Genomic DNA, 12,459 nt, shown 5'->3' on the forward strand with positions numbered 1-12,459 from the left:
AGGTTATCATATTAAATGACTGCTAAAGCTATGTATTAAGCTGCTTTGAAAAAATATCATTAAGAGATAAAAATTGAAAAAACAGCCTATTTTGATGACAGACTTGTAAAAGCCATCAACGAGTCTAGAGAAATGTTTAAAGTTGTGACAACCTTCACGTCCCCAGAGGCCTGTGTAGGGCATCAGAAACACACTGTGGAATGGTGCAAACAATTGGCTCCCTATTTTCAGAATAAGATTGTACATTTTCAAGCCAGTCTCTTCCCTTCTATGTCGGTAGAGGAGATTATGGGGGACAATCAGCAGCCTAGCCTAATTCATGATTCAATCCTTTCACTTGATAGGTTTGATACAATCTCATTGGAACAATTGCTATTAGCAATCCGTAGCCTTAAGTCTGGCTCTCCCTCTGATCCATGCCTCCTGGGCCTTTTGGCCTTAGGGGTAGGTGCCATTAATTCACTGGCCAATAATCTTCTAAATGCCTCTCTGTCATCAAACATAGTCCTCGTGCCTGGAAACAGGAAAAAAACTTGCCTCTGGTTAAGAAACCTGAGAAACCTGAGTCTGACTCTGGTGATCCATCCAACTACAGACCTATTTCTCTGCTTCCTGTGCTATTGAAAGTTCTAGATATATATTCACAATAATCACTATTCCAATCCGCGCACTCTCAGGAATCAAAGACCCAACAACAGTGTAAGTGGACTGCTGTTTATTAACACAACGCGTTGGGTCTTTGATTCCTGAGAGCGCGCGGATTGGAATAGTGATTATTGTGAATTGAAATAGCCGGTTATCTCCTCTGGCGTGCGCGCCACTTTCCACGGGTCCACTCAAGTCAGGAAGGAGTCGTTATGGTATGAGATATATATATATATATATATATATATCAAAAAGATTCAAAAAACGTATCAAGTACGCTCTCAGGCAAACAGGACTCGGTCTCAATCTCTATTCTCAAGGTTTATTCACAACGCGTTTCGCTTCGGCAGAAGCTTGATCACGTGAATGTTACAACGAATGAGGGCAGTGAAATAGCCAGTGCCACATTAAAAATAGAAACAGGACTGGTGTAAGCAGTTGTAAAGTACATATTCATACTATTATCAAGTACATTTGAAAACAACCTGTTATTGCCAAGAATAGATTAACATCAAATCATAACATTGAAATGAACGTAAAATGCACAGTGCAATATCGCCAAATGGCGTCAATCAACAGATCGTATTTCGCATGTATTAACGTATCAGAGTTCGTCAGCAGCAGTAAAAAATCAAAACATCACAGTAATAAACGTTAGAGGTACAGATTTCACATGATACATCCAAACTGTCAAAATAAAATAATGTCGGCGCGCCCTTCAATAAAGTTATAGGCATGAATGATCGTCATGGTAACCAAAATGGACTCTAACACGCAACTAGAGCGCGTCCTGTTGCTAAGAAACCAACCAATCAAAGGCTCTTATGTGCTCGCATAATGTTACAAGGCAGCAGTGTGACCATCGGTAGAGTGACAATAACTCAACCAACAGAGCAGTGCAGCACAGATTAGAGTTGTACAAAGTACTAATGAACATGAGGACAGCTGTCCACTATGGAAAAACATGCATTGACATCAGGAATTAAAGCGACAACCGCCAAACCAAGAAAAAATTATAATAATGCACGATCGGGGTAACGAATGATTGGTCATCACCATAGTGCGTAGTAGTATGTCACAGGGTAAACCTAGACTAACGTTAGCATTAGCCCACACTCTCACGGAAGGTGCGGCCAAAAAAGGCACAAGCGCAGTAATGATTACGACAGTGGCAGGATTTTGACCTTCAGTCATAAGTATGATCACCTGTACAAAGACCAACCAATCACTGCGCCAACCACAAACACTACCACTGAAGTGTCCATCAGCGAGACAGTCACGACCAGTGAAAGTGAATCTGATATCTCCACCAGCAGTGCTACTATTGAACAACGCAGCAGTCGTCAAGTAACTTTTTTAGACGAATATCGGACACTGAGGCGGGGTCGACAGACTACACGAGAGACACCCACCCCGAGGTCAAGAGGCCAACGGGGCCGTGGCAGGGGCCGAGGAAGAGACAACGTCGCAATCGAAAGTCAAGGATCAGACAACGCTGGCAGAAGAGGCAGGGGTCGTGGCACCATGGGAAACAGCAGGGCATGCGCCAGAAGGGCCTACTAATGGATGACATTATGGTTAATAAAACTATTATTAATCTTTCTGCCAGGCCTTTGAGCATTGTAGAGAAAAGGACACTCTGTCTCGGTCTGTCTTTCTGTCCCTCCTATCCCTCCAACTATGCCAACAATAGGATTGATTTGTTTAAATACGTAAGAAAACTTAAGTTAAAAAAATGGCACAAAATCAGAAATAATCACAGCAATCATGAGGTCCATAGTGCAGTAGTTAATCCTACGTACAATTTCAGTATCAATGATGCTGAAGTTTTAGATACCATGATCAGATTGAACCATGATAATGCTAACGTAGGACAACCTGACAGCCTTACTCAAAGTTTGGCGGACCTGGACATCGTCACTGATAACTCAACAAGTATTCACGGCGCTGCCAGGCCGTGGAGGCGACGCACCGCCATTGGACTGGGCTGGTCTGCGCAGGGAACCAATTCCTCTGTGATCGGCAGAGCAGGATGCAAAATTAAACAGTCTGCGTCTCACTCGGGGGCTCAATGGAGAGCTGAGGATTGGCCCCTTCATTTTGCACAAGCACTCGACCCACCAGAGGGATGAAAGCGGCGTAATCAAACTGCAGGTCCCAGCATGCATCGGTGAAACGGCACACCAGAGGCCAATTAGAAATTGAAGCAATTGAAGAAATAGCGTGCGAGGACAGTGCAGATGTACGCGATATTGTCTGCTTGTGTGTCTGGCATCTGAGGAAGAGGTTGGAAGCCTCGAAACGCGTCATGCCAGGGGGGCACCATTACGGGGTGTGAATCAGGCTGTTTTCATTAAAGTGGTGACACTTACCTGCTCTGGAGTGCGGCCTCATATCTGGGGGACCTTTTGGAAACAAACATATATATATATATATATATATATATATATGTTGAAAAAGGCGCGAACGCCGAAACGCGTCCTGTGTTACTGCTGTTATCTCGATAGAATGCAATAAAGAAACGCATCGAGAAATCTTGCTGTGTGCGGTCCTCCTTCATTCTCTGAAGTGAAGTGTCTGGAGCTTTATATATATATATATATATATATATATATATATATATCCACTTTCTCACTTTTACCCATTTAGAAGAGCCATCACGCAGGTAGGTAAATCTTCGTTTATTTTGCAAGGAAAACAGCGCAGTGGAAGGGGAACAGAGTCCAAGTTCATTCATGTGCCTGACGCGTTTCATGCTACATTAGCATTTCTTCAGAGGCTTCAAGTTCAAACACTGTGTGAGGCACCGGCATCTTTTGTAATCCTAAACACCTGCCTCAGTGGGCGTTGGCTCTCCCAGAGCCTGCTGGTATTGGTAGTGCCGTAAATCTTGCTGCAGTGAGCTGCCTTCTCACAGTAAAAATATGAAAGTTTTAAAACCCCAGTGGGTCTGGAAAATGTCACACTCCGCATTGGCTGCCAGTGATACCTTGCAACACGACCTTCCTGCCCTTTGCGCCGTTTGTCTGGTGACTACAGCTCGGTCCACTTCTACGTGGCTGGGCTCCTCCACGACCGGGAACAGCCGTCAAATAAATCCACTTTCTCACTTTTACCCATTTAGAAGAGCCATCACGCAGGTAGGTAAATCTTCGTTTATTTTGCAAGGAAAACAGCGCAGTGGAAGGGGAACAGAGTCCAAGTTCATTCATGTGCCTGACGCGTTTCATGCTGCATTAGCATTTCTTCAGAGGCTTCAAGTTCAAACACTGTGTGAGGCACCGGCATCTTTTGTAATCCTAAACACCTGCCTCAGTGGGCGTTGGCTCTCCCAGAGCCTGCTGGTATTGGTAGTGCCGTAAATCTTGCTGCAGTGAGCTGCCTTCTCACAGTAAAAATATGAAAGTATATATATATTCACAGAAAAAACCATAGGTTTCAGGCACGTTATAGTTAGGAATTAGCATTTAAAAAACCTCAGAAATTCACTGAAAAAAACATAGGTTTCAGGGGTGTTATAGTTAGCTAGACTTTTCACTTGTACAAAACCATTGAAAGTCCCCCGTTATAGTTAGTTCAGCTAACTATAACTCGCGCGCCCGCAATGCACTTCTGATGACGTCACATATTACATCACTCATGACATGATCAGTGACATCACTCATGACATCACTGATGACATCTCAAATGACATCACTGATGACATCACTGATGACATCATCCTTGTGATAGAGTGGCAGACCTCCTCTTCCCCTAATATAACCTTTGAAACACACATTCAAAAATAGAGACTAAAATTTTCAAAACAATGGACATACCAATACCAGTTACAACAACCTCTTCAGTAGTTCTTAGATCCACATACACATCCACTCATTCACCAACAGTCCTATAAGTCACTCATACATGTACTCACTCATCATATGTACTCATACACCTATACATCCTGTTACACAATGCCACTCATCCATAGAGTTACTCACACACATAGTCACTCATGCTAATAAAGAATCAAACATACATTTACTTGCATATACAGTTATACACACACCACCACACTTACTTCTACGGAAACTTACACATACTTAGTCTTTTAAACAATCACTTATAGGAACACATACTTATTCACGAAAGAACTCTTTCAATCTCTCACTCTCACATATACTCACTTATATACACCAATAGTCACATATACTAGTTTAAAACATATGTAGTTACTCATAAAGACACTATTGAGACAGTCATTCACTCACTAACACACCCAAACACACACTCATCCACCCATACAGTCCTGCACACATGCTGTCTTCAACACATACAAACAGTGAGTCACTCAGTCATGCACCTATGCACTACGTAATACCCCCCACCGAACAATGCAGACACTCAGACTGATACTCAAAAAACCAACTAATAACCTATATAGACACCCATGTAGCTACTCACCAACCCATGCAGCCACTTATACACAAAGTGAGAGACTGATACAGATATTTACATATTTAAACATTACTCACTAAGCCATGTATTCACTATGATACACTTAATCAGTCAGTTACACAATCAATTTTTCAAAAACAAATCATCCATTTAGACACTTATATATCCATTTATTCTTCCATCGACCTTGAGATATACATATATAAAACATATTTAATTTTCAGAAAAACACACATTCACTGGATGATGTCATCAGTGATGTCATCAGTGATGTCATTTGAGATGTCATCAGTGATGTCATGAGTGATGTCACTGACCATGTCATGAGTGATGCAATATGTGACGTCATCAGCAGTGCTGAACTAACTAAAACGGGGGAATTTCAATGGTTTTGTACAAGTGAAAAGTCCAGCTAACTATAACACCCCTGAAACCTATGGTTTTTTCAGTGAATATATATATATATATTCACTTAAAAAACCATAGGCTTCACACATGTTATAGTTAGCTGTACATTTCACTCGTAAAAAACCAATGAAATTCCACGTTATAGTTAGATCAGGTAACTATAACTTGCGCGCCCACAATAAACTGCTGATGACGTCACATAGTACATCACTCATGACATGGTCAGTGACATCACTCATGACATCAATGATGACATCTGAAATTACACATTGTGGATTGCGGTCGCGCAAGTTATAATTACCTGATCTAACTATAACGTGGAATTTCATTGGTTTTTTACGAGTGAAATGTACAGCTAACTATAACATGTGTGAAACCTATGGTTTTTTCAGTGAATTTGCAAGGTTTTTCAAATGCTAAGTTATGTATTTATTTTTTATTTATTTTTTCTGGTTTTTCCCTATGCGCACACCCTGCGCGCACGGTGTGCTTCGCGCACCGCGCACGCGCTGTGGGCGCTCGGTGCGCTTCGCGCACAGAGCGCCCACGTTGCGCAGGCCATGCCGTGCGCGCCTCGCCTTTTTTTACGCAGTAACATTTGTTTTTGTCTCTCTTGTGGGTCCTTTAATTTATTTAATAAATGTGATTGTTACTTCTTTATTATTTTTTAAAAAATTTTTTGCCGTGCGCGTACGGTAAGCTTACCGTACGCGTACCCCGCGATTTTTCTTTAAAATTATTAAATTTATTTTTCGTACTTTTGGGTCCTTCTTGGACCCCCTGACAAACACTAGGGGGTCTGCAACTCTCTTCGTTGCCCCCGTTTCACGTTCCCCACCTTTGTTTCTCAGTGTGAGAGACAGAAAATGGTGGCCGACACTTCCTGATTTCGACCGATTCGAATGTTTACAGTCATGTAACCACCAATCAGAATTGAGCTCGCGCACGGCACCGTACGCGTACGGTAAGCTTACGGTAAGCGCACGGAGCGCGCTTACAGATATATATATTGATTTAAATGCTATTTTCTCAGGACCTACTGAACAGATTTGCACCAGACCTACAAAAGGCACATCCTTGACCTGAGGACTACCTCTCTGCCAAATTTCAAGTAATTCTGTTCAGCCGTTCGGGCTGTAGCTGTGTCTAAAGGTCCTATGGAAAAATGCATGGGGAAAACGCGTTTTGGGACCCCCCTTTTTTCTCAGCCCCCGCTTGACGAATCCCCCCGAGACTTTCAGGGTAGGAGCGGAGCCCCATTAGTTTTAAAAATTTCGCGAGGATTCGTCGACCGGCGCCAAAGTTATTCCAAATAGAATGTTGCGGATTTCCTATGGAAACACGGTCCTAACTATAACTATCTACTGGCGACCGCCAGTAGATAATATATATATATATATATATATAACGAAGACAAAAATTATTTAATCAAAAAGGATCAATGCGGCAGCCTGCAACCACAGATCGGATATTATCGACAGCTGAGACCCATGCAGCTTCTGTCCCATGATTGGTTCTGAAACCAAATTGAGATGGATCAAGCAGAAAATAAATGGGCCCATCATGTTTCAGATTTGTGAGATCCAAGTTTGGCATAATCCAGGTCAAGACCACCAACCACAGGGCGCTGGAATAAGGTTAATGGGAGCACAATGGGCATTTGACGAATGTAGGGGGTGAAAGTAAGGGCCAAGACAGGTATGGGCACAGAAGAACATGTGGTGCAAGTGGGTGGGGGTCATCTATAAAAAAAAAAAGACCCTGGTGTAGAGGGGACCATGTAGAGGGGGTTCATGGTCAGGACTTTTGAAGAAAGAGTCCCCAAGTGTCTATGAAATGATCATAATGGTCAGAAAGTCTGGCTATGATTCGCTCATATGCGGACACCTGGAGCAACTCGCGGAACTAGTGCTGAGGAGTAGGGCAAGTGGGAGTCCTCCAAAGCCTCAGTGTGCAGATCGTAGCAGTGGCCTGAGCCAAGGACAGCTACCTGGATTGTTGGTTTGTGATGGCCACTCAAGTAGCAGGACAGTCTGGACTTTCAGTGCCTCAGTGTTAGACCTATCATCCTTAGAGTGGCCTTTACCCCAATGTTTTGCCTTTTGCCTTGCATTTTTGCTGATACTTTATGTTGGCCTTTGGACTCTGAGCACTCTATCACTGCTAATCAGAGCTAAAGGGGATGTGTTTCTCCCCTAAACATGACACCATTGCTGTTTATCTGATTGGCATATTCTTTTGTACTGGTAAGCCCCATTTAAAGTGGTATACCATATACCCAGGGCCTGTGCTTCAAATGCTACTAGTGGGCCTTCACCACTGATTGTGTCACCCACACACGTAACCTTTCAAACCTGTCTCAGGCCTGTCACTGCAGTGCCTGTGTTTGCAGTTCCTTTTTAAGAAGACAGAAATAGATGAATAAAGAAATGTCTACGTAGCTAATCCATGGAGTCTGTTTGTTGTGTTTAAAAATGAATTGAATTGTGTGGAATTGGACAATTTGTACTTTGAAATGTTGTGCTGGACCACAGAAGATGCATAGGAAGCTAACAACAACCATGAGCAATTATATGCCACCTGTGGGACTTAAGCTTATCGACCTTGTGACGTGCCCTGACAGGGGCACCGCTCAGAGTCTCACTCTGCTAATAGAATCCTTGGGCATGGAATCTATCCATAGCCTCCATCACAGAGGGAAGGCAGCAAGGATGCTCAAATGTCTGGAATTGCAGGTTCTCAATAGAGACCTGCAGGGTTCAGACCAGTGTCCTGGTCTCTGTTTATCTCCGCACAAAGAGTTGGGCGTTACCAATTCCATAAAGCAATGCACAGCAGCAGCTATATTGCAGAGATGTGGAGCAAATTATGTTGGGACAAGGAGGCAGTTTCGGAAAGGGAGAGGTAATTCGAAAGCAAGCTTCAAAGAGGGTTTCTCTCTATTGACAGTACTCAGAATGAGAATTTATTTAGAAAAAGTAAGCAGTGTTTACAAATCTGTATTACAAAGAGTGAGGATTTCAACAGAGTAAAGTATAATTCATTAATTTACAAATACAGATTGAATAATATATTTATTTCATTAGATTGTTCTTCATTTATTTTAATGAGAAGCCATCAGATAGAATCTTCTAATCGTGTTCTTGCTCAATAGGGTGTAACTATATAATAGTTTGTTTCTCAACTTAGCATAGTCCACAGCAGTGCCTTCCTCGAACCCAATCATATGTTCCGTACCTACTCCACACATCCCCCCTTGATGGTCTGGCTTGGCCTGTTTCTCCTTTCTACAGTTGCACATGAGCCCACATGGAAGCATCATCATAGAAACTCAGGGCCTTCAAGCATCAGGACCACCACCATGCAAACGAGAAAATTCACCTGTTTCTAAGCTCCCTGGGAATTGTCGTGATAGTTAATTGAGTACCACGTTAATCAACGTACTGCCCCGTCTGTAATACCCAAAGGAGCCCTAAGCCCAAAGGATACCAAAAATCCAAAGCTTTGGCAGATTTGCTCCACATGTGTTACCTGCTTAATATGTGTAGTAAGAAAGAGTCTGAGTGTTAGAGGACCTGCCTGCACTAGCATAATGTGTCTGGAATTGAAGTATTGGTTGAAGGGACTGACACTGTCAATCAACAATCTATTTTAGGGAAAAGATCTGTGGGCCAAATACCATTGAAGTGGACGTTATCCCCATTTGGAAACTACTTGTCAAAGAGGTATGCTTGAGCTGGAGAAAAAGGGGTTTTATTTAGATGTCAAAGCACAATATATAATTACAAAGTGTACTGATGAATGTATAATGCATAAAAAGATAACAGCTCTTGTGAACCTCCTTTTAAGAGGGGGCCTCTTTATTGACATAATGACCGTGAGTGGAATTATACTTTAACAAATCAAGACCATGCACTAAGACGTCCACACTTAACGCTAGGTTACACACCAAAGCTTGAAAAGATTGTACAATGTAATAACTGCAGCGCAGTGCAATGTTAAAAATGTTGTCAAATTTCACTTTTATTGTTTCTGAGCAAAACCTGCATATGTGAAAATAGCTTTGCATACTTGCTTTTCTAGAAAGTATCACACCAGTCAAAAGAGCACTATGCCTAGTTTTTCTGATAAAGAAACTTGACCGTTTTCCCATCTGTGCTGTAAGGGACTTTTAACATGATCTGATAAATGTTTCTATCACAAAGCTCAATGCCTTGAGACCCTTATGGGTGAGTAGCCGTGCTTTAAAAAACCCAGATTTATTGATTGACTGATTGACAAAATCTGAATGGTACAAGATGAGAGAGCAATCAAAGGTGGAGGCATAATTAGTATGAGATATGTATTGATCACAGAAACTTAACTCATGTTATACATTTGTTGCAGGTCTTAAATCCATTCTATTGGTTTCAAGCTGCCAGCATCAGCCTCTGGGTGGCCTACGCTTACTATGAATATTCATTTGCAATATTGACACTTACAATCATATCCATCGGTGTCACAGTGCATGATCTCAGAAAGGTGAGTGTCTTGGCCAAATGGATTTCATTGACATGTGGGACCTATCCTTTGGGAAGTGCATTTTAAACTAATGCCATTATGTCCATGACTACAGACAGCTTTAATATTCTGATACAGATCAGGTAACCCACACAGAAATAGCAATGTTAACATTCTGGATTGTTACCTTGGAAATGATTGGATAAACCTCTGTCATGGCTTGAGAAATGGGTATTCCCCAAAGCGAGTATATTTTCTCAGTTGTGAGAAACAGAAAAAGTTGAGTGGATGTAAATATATTATCTGGTGCATTTGTACCTTATGCACAATTAAGCATGCAGAAATCCTCCCGTATGCATGCAAGCAGAAGTTCTCAAAACATTTCTAGAAGCACTAGTTGAAACCTTTCCATGTTCCAGGTTTCCAAGAGTAGTCTACAACACTTTCCAAATTCTTAAAATTCGGAAATCTGCACAAGCAAGTAAGTTTACAGGTTAAGATTTACACTTTTTTTCAATGGGTTCTTCAACTTATATGTATTATTACAAATCTAATCTCTAAACAAAGAGTATAAATCAAGCTCTATGACATAGCAATGTTTTGTGAATTACATTCAGACTTCAGATCTTCTAGTCTATCAGTTTGTCTGGCAACATGTGATGTTCTGGTTCTAGAAAAACTGTACCTGAATGCTTTATATTTTTGCACTTATTTTCAGAACTCTCTGCTGTGGACGATAATCTGAAAATGCCCATATTTTATTCTGTTTGAAAAAACCTATGTGTAGGAAGCTGGCTCTCTATATAGGGGCCGATTCCGATTTGGGTCAGAAAGCACTCCGACCGAGCCGGATCCGCAGTGTTTTCTGACCGAGCCGGACTCCTACAGTCCGACCGAGCGAGTATGATGCGCACGTATGCTGTCGGACTCGGTTCAGTTGGACTCCCATAGAAGTCAATGGGAGCAAGTTGTACGACGCGTACATGCGCTCCCATTGACTGAATGGGTACGTCTCGAACAAGTGTGCCCCCTACAGTGGGTACGCGTTGGTGCCATCTGCGCCGTACATGCCTGTGTGGGGGAGACCCATGGGTCTCCCCCTGTGTGCAAGTCATACGGCTGCGGGTGTCGGGGGGTCCGACGCGGACCCCCAAATTCCGACTCCAGGAGCTTTTGCGAGCCGGACGCTCCAACTCGGTCGAGCTGTCCGATTCGAGCATCATACTAGTTTGGTCGAGAATCGTTTCAATTGCGCGCGTCGGTTTGCGTGCGACCGAGTCGGACGGATCGGTTCGGAGCCGGGAACGAGTCGGTTAGAGAATTGACGCATCTTCGCATCGTACTTCGTCGTCCGGACCCGTGTACGGATCGGTCGGAAAAGAAGCATCGGAATCGGATCCGCTATGGCCGAACCCGATTCGGTGCCCTTCCGACCGAGATCGGAATCGGCCCCTAAGTGTACTAAAATGATGTACACTTTTCAGAGAGTCCAGTGTGTCGCATATTGATACACAGAGGCAGAAGCAGACAATACTAATGTGCTCTAGCTGTAGAAGTGGGGGTGAGGAGGTAGGCTTATCAGAGGGTAGTGCTAAGCATTTGTTATTCTTACAGAGGCAATAAGTGAGACACACTTAAGAATAAATCGAAGACCAATTTGTAAAAATAGCATTGATTTTTATATCATTTTTGAGACCAAGAACTTCATTCACAGGTAAGTACTTTTACATTAGGAAAATAACTCCCAGTTACGCACAATAGAATTCTATGGGGAAAAATGGAAAAATAAATTGAAAATCATACAGTTGGTTCTCTGAGTCTACCTTCTAGATTTAGGTAAGTAGCAGGGCCAAGTCCAGTGTTACACTAGCGGATTATTTGGAGCGTCCTGGATTCGGCCAGGAGCAGGGTGCTGAGGTCGTTGGTAGTTAGTGCTCTATAAAGAAGGGGGAGGCACCTAAAAATAGGCTGCACAGGAGGACTTACAGCTAAGTTTTGGGACCCCAAACAAGGGAACATCTCACAAGGGCATCAGGACCATGGGAGCACAGCTGGTTCGTCGGTATCCAGGACGAACAGGCTGGGTGCAGAGGTGATAGGTCAGCCGGGCTCTGTGTGTCAAGATGGTCTTTGTGTTCAGGTTAAGGCAGGTTGCAGGGAAGATTTCCAGATAGATGGGCCACTCACATAATGGGTCTCAGGGTTCTCGATGTCCCTCAAGGGGTGCTTGCTTACTGGGCAGTTGGAGTCAGGATTGGACTCTTCGTCTGAGTTGCAGGTGGTCAGGTACCTTGTATATTGCTACAGCATGGCCCGGCAGGTCCTGGTGTCCTCTCATTTGGTGGGGGAACAGATATGACCCCCTGAAACTGGTGTACCTTTTCTTGTTTAGCTGCTGCATCCTAGTCATCTGGGAGCAGTAAGTCGGTAAACCGGATCCTCTGCGAGATTGGTGCCTGCAGAATG

At 43.0% G+C, this 12,459-nt stretch overlaps 1 protein-coding gene across 1 annotated transcript in view; it reads left to right on the plus strand.

The window, feature by feature from the left end:
* The window catches only part of LOC146788643 (putative cation-transporting ATPase 13A4), a 383,399-nt gene that overhangs the window by 113,212 nt on the left and 257,728 nt on the right, over positions 1-12,459 (plus strand). The window contains 2 exon segments of the mRNA XM_085635852.1: positions 9,149-9,218; positions 9,880-10,014. Coding sequence (XP_085491978.1) covers positions 9,149-9,218; positions 9,880-10,014 — 205 coding nt within the window.

The sequence above is a fragment of the Triturus cristatus genome, chromosome 11 (genome assembly GCF_964204655.1).
Source record: "Triturus cristatus chromosome 11, aTriCri1.1, whole genome shotgun sequence".
NCBI classification, from domain to species: Eukaryota; Metazoa; Chordata; class Amphibia; order Caudata; family Salamandridae; genus Triturus; species Triturus cristatus.